Consider the following 20,583-nt stretch of genomic DNA (forward strand, 5'->3'; position numbering starts at 1 on the left):
CCATAGCTTTCATACTGTCAAGCTTTGTGGCCAACTGAAAATAGCGTCATGGCCCACGGATTCAAAATCACTACGATAATTAATTAATCTTGCCTACTGGAGCTGGTTCTTGGTAGCCTACCGTTTCAAAAGCATCCTAGTAAATCATTATCGTGGCGTATCGCCTGTACTCCGACTTCTCCGATTTTAAGAATTCGATTTTTATTCACTTTTAAGACAATAATTATATCTGAAAATACTTTAATCACATTGTCGATTGTAGCTTTTTATTAAGAATTTCAAACAGAAGTTAGATTAGAAGATTGCCAATCACCGCGAATAGAATTTCATCAGATACAGGCAAAGTATTCAACTGAACTACATAGCTTTCATGGTTAGTAAGTTGAAAACTCGATTCCACAGGTCAGTTTTGTTCAAATTAGCTTATGTATCGGTAAACGTTTGTTGTTATTTTAAGAAAAATAACATGTTATGCATTTCTTTTATTTAGACAAGAGAGCATTCATAAACACGTGGCCCAATTACATAAGTTATTTGCGTTGCCTTGTAGCTGTTTGGTTTGACACTGATCGCACTTATGATTAAAGCTGAAGAAAATACGTCCAGTGTCGGCAATGCGCAAGTTTTATCTTCATCGAAACATCAAAGTCTCTGATAAAATGTACGAAAGCGTCATGTACTATTTTATGCAATAAGTAACATTTTAAACAGGCGTTCAGCTTAATTGTAAAACACAGCAAAACATTTTTTATAAAATATGCACAAAACTATGGACTTTGGCAATGACAACTATGATATGATTTCAAATCAAACAGCAAGCAATTTCTATTGATACTGTCACTTTTATAAAATAGTAGCCTACACTTGAAGATGTAAGTAGACAATAGCCTACGTGCAATTGCATGATTGTACAGCTTTGCATAAAATGCTCACAATTTTTGTTTTCAATTTACAAATCTAAAGTGTTAATAGTAGATATAATGATGAAACCAAGTGTTTTTGGAAAATGTATTCACCGCTACAAAATGTTTTTTTTGCTTTGTAGATTTTGTCTTGTCGAAGTCACAAAACCTAAAAATAAATCTTTTGGTTATTCATTATTTTTGACTCAGAATATTGAAATTAAACACTACACAGTACACTTGAATATATGCAATTATGCATTAACACTAGAATGGCCGAGGTGTTTAGAAATTTAGTTCACTATTTTGGGCCTTAATTGTTATCGCAACGTTTTCAAACTTTCAGTAGCTTCCCAATTATGCTTAAATTTTATAGTTCAGTGTTATTTTTCTTAAAAAATCTTTTTATGCTATCTACAATGTGCGGATATACCTCCAACGGCCGAGGTGTCGAAATCGACACCTCATACAAATTTAATAAGATTTGTAAAGTATAAAAGATTTTCTGCGTGAAAAAACTAATTCAATAGTTTTCACAGTTACTTATAGCATTTCTCATAGTAATTTTTCAACACTCGGCTTGATTTTAGGTCATCCTACTGAGTTTTGTGGTGGGATGGCGTAACGGATAAGGCGTTGGCTTTCCAATTATGCAAACCTGGTTCGACTCCCGGCTTCAGCTGGTTGTTGAAAACACTGCTCACCTCTACTCAGGGTGTAATAAATTGGGTGGACGTAGTTGCTGAAGTAAAAGCGGCCGAGAGAAAAGAACTGGCCACACTCTCCTTAGTGCCGAAGGCTTAGTACAATGAGAACCTTATCTTCTCATACCCGACACTTGAATCAAGTATGAGACCCCCCTTTACTTTTACTTACTGAGTTTAAAAATACCTTTCACAAATCTATCAGCGATTTGCAACAGATAAGTTTATTCATATTCGAGAGCCACTGGAAGGACTTGTTGCTAATTGCATCAACAATTACACTCCGGATTGGAGCAATCCAATCGATGAACAGCTATTTCCAATGGAAGACAGATGTCCTTTTATCGTGTTCATGCCAAACAAACCAGACAAGTTTGGCATGAAATTCTGGGTATTAGCCGAGTTCATTCAAAATACGTATGCAATACAGTACCGTACTTATCGTACCTCGGAACTATTGAAAGAAAGCAACGAAGTGGAAGGCTTCTCCCCGAGGATGTAGTGATCAAGATCACCACCAATTTACACAGACAAAGCGGGTACAACATCACAACAATTAACTTCTTTACTGGGGTGAATCTTGCTGGTTTACTACAGAAAAGAAATATAACCATTGTTGGAACTGTTCGAGCTAACAGTAAAGGACTGACAAAGGAGATGACCAAGAGTGGAGGAGAAAGATTTTCCAGTAAATTCTTCTACAATTCAACGAACAGCTGCATGTTTGTAAACTATCTGTGCAAAAAATGCAAATGTCCTTTTCACTATGCATGACAGCTCCAGTATTGATGCAACAGAGAAAAAGAAGCCCTCTGTGATCCATCTTTATAGCCAAAACAAAGTAGCAGTTGATGTGTTTGATCAAATGGCAAGAAAGTACACCACACTTGCAGCAAGTAAAAAATGGCCTCTTGCAGTTTGGACAAATATGCTAGATATTGCAGCTTTGAACTCTTGGATTATTTTTAGAAAACGTTCCAGCAGCAACATCAGCCGACGTGATTTTATCCTCCAGCTCCTTGAGAGCTCTTGAGAACTGCTCATGTGCTGAAACACAAGGCGACACCGCAGAGAGAAGAAGAGCAGGGACGACTATCTAGAAAACGCGGAAAAATGTGCTGGATATTATTGCAAAAACAATACAGTTACCATTTGCGGCCACTGTCGAAAAGTGGGAAGTGTGATAATGGTGACTGGAAAGTTACAGAGTGCAAAGGCTGCACTGCGTAAAGTGTTTGTTGGCTTGTTTGATTTTTTTTCTTCTCCTGAATAAGAAAACTTTGTGCTATTTTTATGATAATTATGTCTTCGCTCTGTTGAATTTTTAGATCATCGTACAGAGTCAAGATACAGATACAGTCAAGCTTCGAACTGATCAAAACCTGGTAGCTTACGTCATAATTTTTGTCTAAAACCAACAAATGAACAGCGCAAATAGGTGACAAAAGCAATGAGTGCTTCAGATAGTTTTATCACTGTAAAATAAAACGAAATCTTACTGCTAATTTTGCGGAAAAATAAAGTTTTTGTGAAAAGTGTCGATTCGACACCAGCAGCCGCTGGAGGTATACTTTTTTTTCGGCCGTTCTAGTGTTAAAGCAATTGTATTTTTTTTGCTATGGTTGAGACCATTCAACAATGGGAACCTTAGTAACTTAGAATTTTTGCATTCTAGGTTTTCTTACCAAACTATTAAGTCATTTAAGATAATTTTTTTGACTTGATAGATTAATATAAACATTATTAATGCTTTATATTTTCTGGTTATAGGCAAATTGTTTGTAAGCAATTGTTCGTAAAGCAATTGTTCGTAAGCAATTGTTCGTAAAACAGATGTTCGTAATCTGTTTTTCGTGAAATGAAATCCGTAAAAACAATTCCTCGTAAAGCATTTCTTCGTATACATCAAATTTTAACTGCATGCACGAAAAAATGCTTTAGGAAGAATTGTTTTACGAAGAATTAATTTTACGAACAATTTGTCGGACACCATATTTACTTACGTTTTTGTTGATTTATCATGTAATGCATTTATGGAGCCTTGTCATTCATATCAAGAGATCTAGAGTTCCTTTTTTTGCAGATGTAGATTACTAAAGCCACAACGGCAATCAGTATCACTCCAGCAATCACTCCAAATACAATAGCAAGAGTTCTAGTGGTGTCTGAAAAGCAATGCAAAAGATTTCAATAAATGAACAGAACACGTCCACTAAGATACGTAGAAATATATGTAGACTTTGGGTAGCAGTTGTGATAATCTATTAGAAGTTAAACTTTTGTGGTAGCCACTGAATACTTAGTAAAAACACTATAAAATGTTGCGCACTGAAAAATAAAAACTTGTCGAGTGGGACTATTCTATTGCTACAGGCTGAACAGAATAAAAAAAAAAAATCATAATTTACCAGAGTCAGAGCATCTCGGCCCAGTGAATCCGCTAGGACATCTGCAATAAATTTAATATGATTTGAAACAAAGCTTTGGTAGAAACTTTGCTTTGTTGTACAATAAAAAACAACGTCTGTTCAAAGGTGGATATACAGAATGCAAAATTTGAGATCATGTCCAGAGGCAGGTCTGAGTATCAAACCAAGATCTTAGAAGCCTTGTACATAAAACGAACAATCCACCTTTGAACAGACAATTGTATGCTTGGGACTCATCTTTCTTGCTCTCTGTATTTTAAAATTACTTTTTTTGCACCTTGCCTTTTTACCACATCATGTGATCTGTTCAACACCTTTTGATGCAGTTACCTATGATTCTCGTAGAGCTTATCAGAAGTACTGTGAAGTTTTTTCATGTTTATAGATTTAATAAACCATTTATTTTATTCAGATGTAGTTAAATTGTATACTATATATGTTATTCCTGAAGAGGACATCTTGTGATGTCGAAAACGTTTGATATTTAATTTTTTGCGTAGTTTTGTGTTTTTTGTAAATGTAATAAACTTGAATATGTTAAACTTAATCACGTTGCTCGGCGTCGTATGCCCATGGTTCAACAAGAAAAACTCTCTACCGAAGCTCTATCATTATATATCTTTGTGTAATAAAATATGTTAAACCTGTTAAAGTTACCTTTTTTTGTCTGTATATTTGAAACAAGATCATTGCAAACACCTTAACGTGGAGTAAACGTCTTCTGAATTTTCAATATAAAGCTCATTATTAATTCTGCCTTGCTGTAGTAACCTATCAAACAACTACTAAAAAATAATATCTCAAATAATTAATACCACAATCAACACATAGGATTTTCATAACAAGCTCATGTCGGTATCATTGAACTTACAAGCAGACTGGCACTCCCACATCAGTCGTCGCACTACACGTCGCCTCATCCGGACAATAATCCGTCTCACATTGCACTAAATATACGTTTCATGTAAATAGTAAAAACACCATTAGCACACTGATTGCGGTCAAATAGCAATGTAAAAATATTACTCAAAATTTAAACGTATATTTTTAATTTTTTTTGTAGAAATATTGAAATTGGTGTTTGTAATGCAAGAGCTTGACGTGTTTTTGTAGCAATAGTAATGGTAGACTACACATAAAAAAATAATCTGCGTGCTGTGAATCTGTCCGAACCGTGTTCGAAAATATGTTTTGTGCTGTATGTTTTTGATATTTCTCTTGACTTTGAGCAACTAAATATGAGTTGATTTATAGAATCGGAACAAGAAAGGACATGTGGCCACGCAATATATACTGTACACAGACTATAATCTACTGCAATGCAAAAGAAACAAAAGAGAAATTTTGCTGTCAAAATTTCAAATGCAAAACCTTCATAATCAACTATAGTCCAGGCCCTCAGGGGAATCTTTAGGCTAAACGTGTTGCACGTTGTTTTTTTGCATATTTTTGCGGTTGGTCAATCCAACTTTGATTTTAGTGAATGCCACAACTTTTTGGGTCACGTGATCACTCCCAAATCGGGGATTTCCCCAGAAATCACGTTTCAGCTCTTTTTACGGCATTTTTGTGCAATTACATATTTTATACTACATATTTGATTTTGCATGTTTTATCTTAAAAAGCACACACAAATAAGTGAGACAAGAAAACAAAATAATTTAATTGATGACGTCATTATGAAGTCATCATTTTTTGCTTTTTTAACCTATTTTGATTGTTTGCTGTTGGTTTTAGTTAGAGTATACCGGTTACTAAAACCATTTCACAATTCCCAAAAGTATTTTCGTCATAATTGCATCTTTTATGACGTCATCATTACATTATTAAGACTAGACAACTTGAAATTCAGGAACTAAAGGTAAGTTTATTCCGAAAAAAGCGATCAAACACTATCATTATAAGTTTTGCAATTGCTTAAAATTTTGCAATTGAAAGCAATAACGATAATACCAGTACAGCATGACGCAAATAACGACGTCATCAAGGGTATAACCAGAAGAGCAGCTACCAGGGGTGAATTTCCCTTTTAGCCATGCCACTTTAAAACTTAAAATAATATGTAATTATAATCTACAAATTAAATTAATACACGACACCAGATTATGCAATGTCTGAGTTTTAACGCTGTCAATTCAAGATGAAAAATCTAGCGGTTTTCGATGTTAAATTCCTACCATGCGTAATTGGCTGCTAAAAAAATTCGTACGACAAGTTTTTTCAAGTTACAACATAGAATTTAGAAAGTCAAAAGCATTTCTTGAATGAGTAGGGTGGGGTGAAAAAGTACTAATTTTGGATTTGAGCATTCTCTCGCAGATATTGCTTGTGGAGGTTTGAGAAAACATCACGCAAAAAATTTCAGCGATTTTTGACAACAGGAACCTTCCCACTTTTTGAGTTGAAATTTCATAATATTTCAAAAAATCCCTAAAATTTCAAAGTTTTTTTCGCATTATTTAAAGTTGATATAATATTGTAATATTTCTTTTATACCTAAAACTATTAGTTTACTTATGTGTTTTTCCCAATATGGGGCCAATAGATGTAAATTAAAGCAGGGAAATGAATCATAAAAAGTGTAAAAATCTTGGATTTTTTCTAAAAATTTACCAAAGTCAAAAGTTACAGTATCTAGTTTTGTATAGGCCAATAATTCCTGCATCCAATAGTTTCCGCGTCGAATAGGGCCTCGTCGAAAAGTGCCGCGTCGAATAGTCGTTTACCCTTTTGTGATTGTCTGACAATTTGATAGAGACGGTCTTCTTCTTTCGTTTGAGACTAGATCAAATTTCAGGGCAGGTGGTGGAGAGCCAGGTGAGTGTAGCTTCGGCCAGTGTTGCTATACCATGCGTTCCATTTGGTGCCTTGTAGATGGGGCATTCGAGAACGACGTGATCAGCAGTTTGTTCCTCCCCGCCACATTTGCAGGCCGATGAGGGAGCCAGACCCCACTTGTGCATGTTGGAATGGAAGCGACCGACTCCGGTTCGGATTCGGTTGAGCTTGACCCAAGTCGGCCGAGGCAGGTCCATACCAGGGGGGCGCGCCACCGGGTGGGGTATAAAACCATGTAGTTTGGTGTCGGTGGCGCACCACGCTGCTTTCCAAGTATCTTCCATGAAGTGTGCTGCGCTGATGGCATGATCGCTGAGTGGATGTAGTAATTCAACAGCAGTTGGCATAAAGGGGTGTCTTGACTTTAGTTTCCGGGGGGATTCCTGAGGTGGGATGTTGAGTTTTGCATGGAGCAAGTGGTTAGGATCCCTCGCCCGGCGAGCCAGGTGTATGATGGCTCCCTTTCGGCGGAGCTCAGCAGGTTGGATGCCTGCAAGGATTGGTAAATACTCTGTTGGAGTTGGGCGCAGGCATCCAGTCACAGTTCGTATTGCGTCGTTAATTGGGCTGTCGATGAGGTGGGTGTGGGCACTGCAGCACCAGGAAGGAGCGCAGTATTCAGCAGTGGAGTGAACCAGAGCCAGGGTTGCAGTGCGCAAGGTGTCAGCACCTGCACCCCAAGTTGTGCCTGCCAGACGTCTCAGCAGGGCGACGCGAGATGTCAGCTTTTTGCGTAGTGACTGTAAACGGTATGTGAGTGACCTGTCAAAGTGTCAAGTGTAACCCCAAGGTATGTTGGTTCTGGGCAGGGCGGCAGAATTTTGACGTTAACGGTCACTTTCAGGTCACGTTTTACCTCCCTGTTGTTGAGATGGAAGGCTGCCATCACAGTTTTACTTTCGCTGAGCTTCAGTTTCCATTGATGAAGGTATCCAGATATGGTCGTCATGTCTTGGCTCAACGTCGTTTGTAATGATTGCCAGTCTTTCGCAGAGTACAAGATGGCCAAGTCATCAGCATATGCATATTTGTCAGATGTTGTTGATGGTAGGTCGTGCGTATAGACGTTGAAAAGGAGGGGAGCCAAGACTGATCCCTGTGGGACACCGTTTTTGAGTCGCTTGGTTTTTCTCTTCCGGTGGTAAGGTTAAAACTCCTGTTGTGGATGAGTTCCATGATCATTTTGACCATGTACCTGTCAGGGAGTAGGCGGAGTAGCTTGTAGACTAGGTCACGGTGCCAAACAGTGTCATAGGCTGCTGTTAGGTCGATAAAAACAGCCCCCCGCTTTCTTTTTTGCCAAGAAACTCTCCTCAATATCCTAAGTTAGTAGTGTGACTTGGTCTACAGTTGACCTCCCGTGTCGAAAACCAGCTTGTTCTTTGGGAAGCAGTGGGTCGATTATTGGTTCGACACGGGAGTAGATCAGTCTCTCAAGGATCTTGAAAGGGATGCAGAGCAAGGAGATGGGGCGATAGCTCTTTGCATCGTCTAGTGGATTGTTTGGTTTAGGGATCGCGACGACCAGATTCTTCTCCATACTTTAGGAATCTTGAGGCGGCGCAGGCAGGACGACAGGAAATCGAATAACCAGGACTTTAGAGCATAACCAGCGTGCATGATAAGCTCTGGACATATCCTATCTGGACCAGGGGCCTTACCAGGTTTTAGGTGCTTGCGGGCAGCATTGAATTCGCTTCGTGAGAAGGAGCTAGAAATGCTCTCCTGGTCGGGTGTGTTGATCTTCCAAAGCTTTGTCACTTCTTTGGTAACAAACCGATCTGAGGTACGGTCACACAGCTTATATATATCCCATTTTTTATTACCTGCGATGCGATATTATTAGCAGGAATGGGACATTGTCGGGGTGATTGTCTTGATCGTCCCGTAAGGTTATTGAGTGTGCTCCACGCTGTACGGCTTGAGTGCGAGAGATTGGATGGTCTCTGTCCAGCGTTCTTTTCTTTTTGCATCGAGTCTTTCCAGAAGAGCCTTGGCGGCTGAGGGTGTTGTTTGACCGTCTGAAGAGCTAACAAAAGATTGGTAGAGGCGCTCGCACTCTGCATCCCAGCACGGAGTGTAGTTAATTCTACGACCGCAGCACACTCTGAAAATGTGATAATGACAATGCTTGCGGATGACTCCAGAAAAGTTCGAGAAAATGCAGTCATGGCAGTATTGAAAATTCGCAATGGGGCAAATATTGGTGATAGATCCGTTCGGGAGTTTGTTGTTCCAACGATAAATTATGAGGCCAACCATTATTCCGACATCACCGTAGATTTATGTTATGAACCTATCTTCACAACCACAATTACATCTGATGACACCATCTCATGCCGTGAAAGCAAAATAGAAGTGAAAAGCTATCCAAACCACTCCCAATCAGTAGAAATAATTGTGAAATTGGTGACTGATGCATCGTCCAAAGTGTGTGGGTTTGATATAAGACATAAATTCATCCGTGCTGGTATAGCTTCCAGGAATCTGATTCCTGTTGCAAACACAAAGGCGCACTACAGCCAAGCACATTTGTAGATACTGTTAACACTAAAATCAAGTGCTATTATATTTGTGTTATAATTGAATTAGTGACTTTTGAATCCAGTTGATTTTGCATGACTGTCATTTTATATTCCCAAACTTGATTTTAAAATTTTTGGAAAAAATTGCATGTTTTGCAAAAAAATTAAAGCAATCGAATCTCAAAACCTAAACAAAACTTGTATTAGAAGCTAGTCCAAGTCAGTATTAGCGCAATGTAAAATAGTGTATTAAATACAGCCAAAAAAAATGTCTTTAAAGTTCTATTTTCATAAGCATGTTGCATATTTTTCAAAAAAAGCAGAATTTTCAACCCAAAAAGTGGGTAGGTTTCCAAGGTCAAAATTTCCTCAAATTCGGTTTCTGGTCGTTTTATGTTGTTCCACAAGAAATATCAACGAAACAAAGCAAAATTTTTGGTTCACTCCACCTTAAATTGACCAGTGTGTATTGAAGATGAAACATCATTGGAGATTTTGTAGTCGAATTGCATGTTTCGTACTCGCATGAACAAAGGCTTGTGCAATTGTGCATTTTATGATTTTTTTCTTACAGGAACATTGAGAGCCACAGGTAGACTGACAACTACAATGATGTATCATTTCGTGAATCGATGATGCGGATTAGGTTGAGATCCAAAACGGAACAAGTTGATTTGCATCATTATGTTTCCAACTCCAAGCTAAAGGAGAAGGTAAGTTGCTGAATATTTACGAGGCTTGATTTCCATAATTCAGCTTGATATATCGCTCTGCGTGTATGCTGCATCAGAGCAGTTGACGTTGGTGGCAGCCTTTGAATAGTGCAACCATTGGTAAACATCATGTAACGGCATTCGTCTACATCCGTGATAGTAGTACCAATACCATAAAGAGCTATGACATACTTTGTATGTCATTTATAAAACTAGGAGAGCTTGAGAAAATCAGAGAGGTAAATAAGCCACACATTTCGGTAGGATTAAGCATCCAACAATCCCAAGCTTTTTTTCTTCCAAAGACAAAACAGTATCACAGCCTGTGACAGCATATGACAAAGGCAAAAAGCCCAAATCATCGGAGATTGAGGTAAAGACGAAACAATGTCATGGATTGGAATAAAACCAGTTTTTTTCCAACTCCAAATTTAACCCATAGTTTACAGATTTCTAATTTGTCAAAACACGAAATTGCAGTAATTACCACATCAGTAGCCTATATACTGTTTTGACTATGGTATCGGATTTTCCATGTTTCACATGGAGAAACATACGGGTGTCTGCCTCTTCGTGATCACACGGGGAAATCTCAGATATGTCCAATGTTTGATTGCTAAGAGCTGTATCTAACGATGTAACAACAATCGTAGACAAGTTTGGATCGACTGAAATTATCACAGCTTGCTGAACCAGTTGATATAACGCAGTTTTGTTGTTGTCATTTCTCAAAAACTCAGACCAGTTAAGAGGAAGACGAGTATTACTTGTGACAGCCACGTAACATCCAGATCCTCGCCTGTTTCTTGCAGAAGATTTGATGCTATTTTTCAGATATATATCGAAGACAATGTCAACACCATTGTACTTTGCTGCCTTGCCAGAAGGTAAGGGATAACAATTTCAAAGTGTTTTCACATTCCCTCTGGGTTTTATTATTTGCATGACTGCTGAACCATCTATATAACATAGACGCTGCAACTTGGTGCAGTGCATTGTGGACATCCAAAGCGTTCTAAAATTAAGTGAAGATCCGATTTTCTCAAAGATTTCAAAGAACTGTCTGCAGATAATGCTATAGGGTAGCCTACATGATACTTCGTGCTTGAAGAACAGCTTTAAAGTATCTTTGCCACGAACATAGTTTGAAATAAACACTCTCTGAAGAAGGGATGATTTATATTTGATTATGGGTTGTGTGTTCTTTTTTGGTGTTCGCGTTTTTCCAAACAAGTCTAACGATGCTTTGGTTATTGGTTCTCCAAACTTTTGATCTTCACGAAAACTGGAAGATACAGACAATTCAAATTTTGTTTTCCCAAAGTTACGAAGGTTTAGAAGCTGTTGCAGACCTTCATCAGTGGAAGCTTGCCTTGAGCACATTGTCAAACGTTTTCCAGACGAGTCAGTGAAAGGGTTGCCAAGCTCTTCAAACGTTTGTATCAAACAAATTAACTCTTCACGAAACCTCTCGTGATAACCTTTGCTTTCTTCGTGATGTAGCCATTGGAGTTTTTGTCACTAAAGCCAATTTGGTCATGAAATTTTGTCACGCTTCCACAATCATTGGTTGAGAAATCATCCTTCGTTTCAAAACTCCTTCGTTTTGAAAAAAATCTATAGTACTTCCTTTACCTTTAACAACGGTATTGCACTGCTCATGATTCTGGTCAAGTGCCATTGCGGAAAACCTCCAACCGGATTTTGTAACCACACACTTTCCTTCAGCAAAATATGTCTTTAAAGTGGAATCAGTTTGCTCTAATGCTTCAATATCACGAATGTAAACTGATGTCCAACGAGCATAAACGTGATGATTTAATGCAAAAAACCAAGGGCAAATGCTTTTCAGATACTTGCAGTACATTTTCCAATTTTGCGTTCGTAGTGCCCTTATGAAATCCAGCACATTTGCCTCGAGCTCCATCACTAAAGACCAAAAGAAAAACATTGGAGATTGCTTTAGTTTAATTTCTTTCCAGTGATCACAGTCAATTGTTTGGTCAACCCTTCGCTCAAAACCTATTATCTTTAACACATGAAGCGCGGCCAAGGTAATTTCATGAGAGCGCCGTGTCTTTTTAATATGTGAAACTGAAACTAGTTTGTCAGCCACTCCAGGTGTGAAAATACCAGCTTGGGCAAGAAGCTTAGACCATTCTGAATCTTTCAAAACATCACCAATTAATTTTAATGATACCTTTGCAATATGAAGGCCACCAAGCACCAAAAAATTTTTTCCTCGGATATATCTAGATGCAATACACTCCACTGCAATTGTTTTGCACTAGCATATATTGGTTGGTCACATGTCATATCTGAAGTTTGCCCAGGGTTTAAAAACTCGGTTGATTTTTTGATCAACGTTATAACATGGTAAACCATATTTGGGTTAGTGGAACTTTCCGCGAATAGAGGCAGTAGATTGGTTTGACACTTGGAATGTGGGTTTGGTAATACTTTGCCTGCATAAAACGATGTTAAATTGAGCATGTAGTCTGTTGAATAACTTTTCCACACATGATTGAGCCAATCAATTTCATCATCCACAAACAAAGCCACATTTTCTGCAATGAAAGCTGAAGGGTTCAGAGCGATTGGTGGTATCATCATGATAAAGCTTTTAACAAAGTCGATTATTTGCATTGATCCATAAAAGGGCGACAAATCTTTCAATGATTTTGGCGTATCGCTTGTAATAACTGGATGTTGTGTTAATAGGCGAGTCAATATAAGGTTTGACCCCAAAAAAATTTATACAAAGGTTTTTTTTGTTCTAAGTGTATGATTAGGTTGTACTACACCAAAGAAAAAAGTCTACAAAAATCTGACTCCGGGAAAGTGGTCAATTTACATAATTTGAAAATGGTGACCCCCAAATTTTTCAATGTACACAAAATTTTTTTTTTTAGTTCAATTAACACACTTTAAATGTATTAAACACATATAAACATAGTATCTATGCACCAAATGAACATATCAGAAACCGTCTGTGATGTCTAATGATGTCATGGAAGACATAGGCGTCGATTTTTTAACATGTAAGAAAAATTCTGAGGGGCAAGATGATAAAAAGTGTGAAATATGTACCCAAATTTGAACAGTTTCATGAAATTACACTGTCAAAGCTACAAAAAAGAACAGAAAAGCAGGGTGGCTGCCCTCCAAAACAATTTCTACTGGGGGGCGCGCCCCCCTGCCTCCCGGGAATCGACGCCTATAATGGAAGAGTATATGCACTAAACGTCAGAGAATGTCAGAAATGAAGTACCATTTTTCAAGTTATGATTGTTATATACTAGTAGTCGTTACAATTATCATCGGTACTGTCTCACTGTCTGTGTCGTCTTGATCTAATGGAAGTACATTGTTTGGGTTTTCACAGGACACAAATTGGCATTGTCCACAAGCAGAGGTACACGGAAATCCGTACCTCCTACATGTACATCGCCGTTTTGTGCAAGCGATCGTGCAATTACAATGCACAATCTTTAACAGATTGTCCGGTGCAGGGTTTTCAGAGTCATTACTGGTGCGAATTGTTTGTCCTCAATCTTCCAACCCCAGCCAGTAGGGTCCAAATTGCTTTCTAGTCCTAACCATATCATTATTTGATAGTAAGCACGCAGGGAATGGAATATTGTAGAAGATGCACTTGATGGGAGTCGGCTGGCGCAACGAAGGATGACACTGAAACTACTTTCTTTTTCAACACAGAATGTCGCAAAGATGCCAGCAAATCGCTTTGCTTTCCAGAATAGTGTAGAACCATTGACTGTTTGCCATACTCTTCAATTGCATCCACCCTCTGGCCAGGTTTTGTAAATGCAAATGCCAAGGATTCTAGCTCTTTGTCGCCTTTGGTGACTTTCTGAAAGAGTGTTCTCTTTCCTATTTCGAAGATTCGTGAGGTGGTATCACATCCTGTAAACGCATGGATGAAGAGTAACTGAGAACATAGCTGTTGTCCGAGACATTCCTTTAGGCTTTAGGGTATTAATATTGTACACCCTCTGATCTTTAGACCTCTTGTCCGAACGAAAATACACTGTCTTCTTCCGACTGTCCATATGATAGAGGAGAAGGATCAAGAGATCTGTGTCTTCTCCAACCAGGGTTGTAGTGTGGTATTCAGAAGCTGCAATAGCTGCCTGAACAATATCATAGTCGGAATCTCCTTCAGCGTTTATAACTGTGGGGCGTTTCTCTCGCAGTTTGTTACTTATCATATTGATCAGCTCTTGCTAATTGCAGCCCTGTGACAGGAAATCCTCCTTGTTTCCAGTGAAGACTGTTGCTGGAGTGAAGCTCACTTTTGGATGATTTTTCTGCTAACGGCGTTGGTGGGTGCAGTCCTTCACTGATGGTTGATCACGATAACCGTCGAAAACAACTGTCGCCATCCCGTAATTGCGTAGGGTAAAGTTGACATAGCCATCCGCAATGGCACCGTATGTGCTTCCCTTCGTCCATTGTACGCGATGCATGAGGGAACCACCATCAAGGACATACTTTTCGGTCTGTGGTACTTCGTTGGTAACAGCCTCATTAGATAGGCTGCTTGGGTACTCATCGATTGCTTTAGCAAGCTGTGTTTTCTCTGGCTTCCTCATAATGTTGCTTGTCTCAAACAGGGCAGGTGGGAATGGGCTCAGTTCGTATTCTAGAACTTCCTCTAGAGAAAAGTCACCTGCATTCGATATGACCAAAAGTCTCTAAAAAAGTAGGGCGGGATCGATGGATCTATCTTGGGAAAGTTTGATGCAACATGAATCACGTAAAGTTTTCACTTTGTCCTTCCGTTTACTTGCATATGTAAAAGCTGGCTGACCCTCCATTTTTTCTAAGATTTTCCTCCCGACTGTTCGATCGATAGTCATCAACATTTACGCCATCTTTCGCAATCACTCCAGTGATGATGTTCCTCAGCGTTGGATCCGCACAAAATGGACTGAATGATTGGAGCTTTTCTTTGATTTTCGCGAGGTCGGCCTGATCTCTCTTCATCCTTGCCCCACTCATTTCCTTATGCTGAGCACTCGTTGTAAATGCACGCTTATTGAAGTCCTCCATCTCATGATTGTACTCTGAACAAGATGGTGAGGATAACACCTGAGATGAAACATCTAATAACCGATTGAGGCTTTTATTCACTGAAATACAAAACAATAAGAACTAAAGACAAACTGATAGCATTAGATAACGTAGTAGGCATACAACACAAACTTCTACTGTAACATATAGTTTCAAACATTAGACTGCGACGCTCTGGCAAAGCAGTTGAAAGGAAAGATTGCTTGTGGTGCCAGAGGCATCGCGCTTCTCAATTGCAATTGCAAGCAGCAGATGGCATAACTACCACACACAAATTGCAGACGTTGTCAAGACGTAAATACCACATTCTTCCCTCCTTCATCTTCGGAACACCATCTTCGAATAATACAATAACAAATTGACAAAACGATATAATAACAAACAGATACATTTCATACATGATAAATAAATGCATTACCTACAGGCACCTCAAACATCGTATATATTGTGACCATATCTTTCAGGTGGTCTAGTTACTCTAGAAGAACGTCTCGGGTGTGTAGAAATGGTTAAGGGAGATTCAGTCATTTCATGATTAGTTTCCGAAGAAGTATGAGCATCTGCATCAATATCTGGTGTAAGATTTTGCTGTGTACCTGCGGTTTCTGGTGAAGGGTTTTGTTGTGTACATGGAGGTTAAGATTTTGTTGTGTGAGTGAAGTTTGAGAGAGAGATTCAGAAGGAGTAGAAATCATGTAATCATTGTTTGATCCTTTTCTAGGTGTTGGGGCAAGATCGTTGGTTGAGACGGAAGATTCCCGACCATTGGGAAATCGCACATGGGCGAAACTTGGGTTTGCGTCCAATAGCTCGACCTCTTCCACAAGCGGATCACTTTTATTTCGGACAAAACGTCGGAGTAGGACTGGTCCTGGCTGGATAAGCCAGCTAGGAAGAGATTGACCGAACATACTTCGACGACTAAACCCCAGAAATCGTTCGTGGGGAGTGGTGTTGGTTGCAGTGCATAAGAGAGATCGTACTGCGTGCAGAGCTTCGGGTAGAACTGCCTCCCAGCAGCTCTCAGGCTGTTCATACGTTCTTATCAAGAGTTTGACAGTTCTCCAAACAGTTTGGTTAATTCTTTCACATTGAGAGTTGCCGGTAGGGTGGTATGGTGTACTCCGACTACTCGCAATTCCTCTGTCTGAAAGATATTGCTTGAGATCTTGAGACATGAATGAAGAGCCTCGGTCGCTGTGGATATACAATGGATGACCAAATAAAGAAAAGAGTTGACCAAGGCATCGAATAACAGTGGACGAAGTCATGTCTTTACATGCAAATGCGAAAGGATAGCGACTATATTCATCAACAACAATCAACATATACTTATTCCTGCCATCGAGGGGTCCTTTAAAGTCAATGCTAAGTCTTTCCCATGGTCTCATCGATTTAATCAACAATTTGGCTGGTTTACGATAAAATCGAGGTTTTAATTCAGCGCAGACTTTGCAGTGCAAACAAACATATTTGACATCTTCCATAGAAAAAGGCAGATTTTTAGTGCGAATGAAGTGGGACAAACGTGTAATGCCAGGGTGCCCAAGTTTTTCATGGATTTTGGTAAGATCGGGCGAGTTAGAAGATAGTGTACACGCTCTGGATAACGCATCTGGAACTAGATTGCTCTTACCGGGTCGATGCAAGATGTCGTAATCGAAATTTCCCAATTCGGCACGCCAGAGCTGGATTTTGTTGTTTTTAATTTTACCTAGTCGTTTTGGGTCAAACATGAAGGAAACGGCCCTTTGATCTGTCAGAAGTGTAAACTTGCGGCCATGTAATAAATGGCTCCGCTTTCTAACCGCATCCATGATAGCCGAAGCTTCTTTTTCTACAGTTGAATAGTTTGGTTCGCAACGAGAAAATGTTCTAGAGTGAAAGGTAACAGGCTGCCCTCCCTGATTTAAAGTGGCAGCTAACGTATGCTCCAAAGCGTCGCACTCCACTACAAATGGCATTCCTTCTTTGACACTGGTGAGGCAAGCAGATGCAAGACCCTCACGTAAAGTTTCGAAGCTTTTAATGGCGTCAGAGGGTAGAGGAAAAGAAGATGATAGATTGGATTGTACTAAAGGTCTAACCTTTTCAGAGAAATCGGGTACCCATTTGGCATAGTAAGAAAACATTCCCAAAACCTGTTGTAATTCTGGTTTAGATTTCGGCAAGGTAAGTTCGAGCAAGGGTTTAAGGCGTTCGGGGTCAGGTTTGATTTTACGGTGTGAAAGTCTATAACCCAGTAAGTCAATCTCATTTCGAGCAAAAACACATTTCGATTCATTAAAAGTTAAGCCCTCGGCTTTAGCTGCAGCAAACAAAGCGTTTAATTTCGCGTCATGATCTGCTCGATCATTGCCACACACAGTTATATTATCAAGATAGGCATAGGTGTCCGTCAAATTATGCTTTTCGATCAGTTTGTCAACAATTCGTTGAAAAAACGACACACCGTTAGTAACACCAAATGGTAAACGCGTGAATTGAAATAATTTTCCTTCGGCTTCAAAAGCCGTAAATGGGCGGTCAGCAGGACAAAGCGAAATTTGATAATAAGCAGATTTTAAATCTAAAGTGCTAAACACAGATCCTTCTGCAATTTTCGCAATTTGATCACTTATTTTAGGAGGCGGATAAGCATCAAGTAACGTCAATCTATTTATACTTTGTGAATAGTCAACAACCATTCTTGGTTTATGTCGTCCATCTCTTGCAACCAGCACTTGCGCTCACCAAGGTGAATAAGAAGGTTCGATTATTTTCTCGGACAAAAGTTTGCTTACCTCCTCCCGGATGAATTTACGATCTTCTTGATTGAAATTCCGAGACTTAGTAGCGATGGGCTTGGAGTTAGGTTCCAAACTTTGGAATAAACGAGGAGATTCCATGGTTGAGGCAGATACTCCGCAGTAAGAGTCTCCGATCACTAACTTTCTTTGTGATCCATCAAGCTTGAACACAACTTCTTCATGCTGGTTCAGAAAACCTTGGCCTAGTATGATGTCGGCACAAAGTTTTGGTACTACTCCAAAGACGACGTTGGCATACTTTCTCTCTTGAAGTTTGACGTCAGTACACACTTTCCCCAGCACTTGTGCAGTGAGTTGGTCCGAAGTCATTGAAACTTTAGATGGCTTGCCTTGAGGTTGCAGTTTAATAAATTTTTCAGCTTTGGCACTCATGAAGTTGTCGGATGCACCTGTGTCCAGCAAGCAATCGAAATCCACCCCTTTAATTTGTGTACGTAGTGTGGTTTTGTTTAAGCATTCTGGGACTGTACCAAGAACAGAATACAAGTGAGATTTTTCAACATCATCATGGGCTGTGTTGTCATCGTCAAGTGGGGACTTCTGGCCTGCAAATGGTATCGCAGCTGCTTTCCGAAAGTTGTTTTGGCAAACACCTTGAAAATGACCGATCTTGCCACAAGCATTGCAAAGCTTGTCTTTCGCTGGACAGAAGTATCTGCCACCGGCATGGAGATTACCTCCACAAAAAAACACTTGCGCTTTGTGCATCGGTTAGAAACTGTAGGTTTCATTGATGTCGTTTTCACATCGCTGCTAGATTGCTTAGAAATGGATGAAGCACGCTGGGGTGAATTAGTTAAATAAGAATTTGAGTGTTTTTTGGCTTGGTCCAGCATTGGCTTGGTCCATTCTATTCTTTGAAAGTGAATAAAATTGAGATGAAACATTTAGGCTAATAACCAATTGAGGCTTTTATTCACTGAAATATATAAATACAAAACAATAAGAACTAAAGACAAACTGATAGCATTAGATAACGTAGTAGGCATACAACACAAACTTCTACTGTAACATATAGTTTCAAACATAATAATAATAATGTTATGGTTTTATTTATTGTCGCTCTACAACAGCTAAGGTCTTTTAGCGACAGGGCTCATGTTTAATTTTATATCAGGTTTAAGATGTTATCACATTATTACCCGACTCATTCTCACTGCGCTATGCAGGATAGAACACAATCGGTACCGTTTTTAAAGTCTTCGGTTTGACCCGACCTGGAATCGATCTCAGATCTACCAGCACCAGAGTCGAAGGCGAAACCACTCGGCCACTGCGCTGGTTAGTTTCAAACATAAGACTGCGACGCTCTGGCAAAGCAGTTGAAAGGAAAGATTGCTTGTGGTGCCAGAGGCATCGCGCTTCTTAATCAAGCAGCAGATGGCATAACTACCAAACACAAATTGCAGACGTTGTCAAGACGTAAATACCACAACACCCACAAGGCTCGCTGCTCCTCGCTCATTCCACTACCCCTTGTTAAGCCACCGGTTGTCTTTAGCGATCTCATCAATGTCTGTTCAATTACAAGGTCCGAACCAAGGCCAGCCCAGACGTTGTCGGTTCGCCTGATGACATGTAATCCATCCTGAAATTTCTTGAAGACAGCAGGGTCCTTCATTTTGAGGTTTTGCAAGTACAAGTATGCTGATTTCAAGTAGTTGTGGTGCCCTGCAGCAGCAAGTATTGGTAAGCACTCGGCAACAGCACTAAGATGTCTATCCCAGCAACAATTCGATCTGCCATCAGCAGCATTCGTGTACATTTGACCATGTTCATGTAAGAAATCCAAAGCTTACTTGTCCTGGATTTATTAGACAAGCCAAGTTTCTTCTTGTCAAGTGCTTGCTGAAGTTTAGCATTTGTCTCCGAAGTAGCTACTGTTTCCAATGTGGTCTTTCCTTCTACCAACAAGGTGTACATGTCCTCACACGACTTCACTGAACCAGCTAACTCGGGTTCCCTATCCATCATTTCAGAGACCAGCATCCCATTCAAGCATTTTTCTATCAAGAGGTGGCCCCGCAAAGCTCTCTGCACAGCTTTGCCACCCATCATATGCTTTACTGCATTGTCCCCATTAACAGTTTCGAGAATGTCCATCAGACCTGACCCTTGTGGACAATGCTAACTTGTGTCCTGTGAAAACCCAAACAATGTACTTCCATTGGATCAAGACGACACAGACAGTGAGACAGTACCGATGATAATTGTGACGACTACTAGTATGTAACAATCATAACTTGAAAAATGGTACTTCATCTCTGACATTCTCTGACGTTTAGTGCACATACTCTTCCATCATAGGCGTCGATTTCCGGAAGGCAGGGGGGCGCGCCCCCCAGTAGAATTTGTTTTGGGGGCAGCCACCCTGCTTTTCTGTTCTTTTTTTGTAGCTTTGACAGTGTAATTTTATGGAACTGTTCAAATTTGGGTGCATATTTCACACTTTTTATCATCTTGCCCCCTCAGAATTTTTCTTACATGTTAAAAAATCGACGCCTATGTTTTCCATGACATCATTAGACATCAGAGACGGTTTCTGATATGTTCATTTGGTGCATAGAT

At 39.6% G+C, this 20,583-nt stretch overlaps 1 protein-coding gene across 1 annotated transcript in view; it reads right to left on the reverse strand.

Moving 5' to 3' along the window:
* Window positions 1-247: 247 nt before the first annotated feature.
* LOC145788471 (uncharacterized) overlaps window positions 248-20,583 on the reverse strand; it is a 259,392-nt gene continuing 239,056 nt past the window's right edge. Inside the window, exons 47-50 of the mRNA XM_082600235.1 lie at window positions 4,907-4,982; window positions 4,015-4,055; window positions 3,610-3,771; window positions 248-1,071 (exon numbers count right to left, since the gene is read on the reverse strand). Of these exons, the coding sequence (XP_082456361.1) occupies window positions 3,638-3,771; window positions 4,015-4,055; window positions 4,907-4,982 (251 nt within the window). The 3' untranslated portion in view covers window positions 248-1,071; window positions 3,610-3,637. The remainder of the gene's footprint in view (window positions 1,072-3,609; window positions 3,772-4,014; window positions 4,056-4,906; window positions 4,983-20,583) is intronic.

Source organism: Aplidium turbinatum, chromosome 2 (genome assembly GCF_918807975.1).
Source record: "Aplidium turbinatum chromosome 2, kaAplTurb1.1, whole genome shotgun sequence".
NCBI lineage: Eukaryota > Metazoa > Chordata > Ascidiacea > Aplousobranchia > Polyclinidae > Aplidium > Aplidium turbinatum.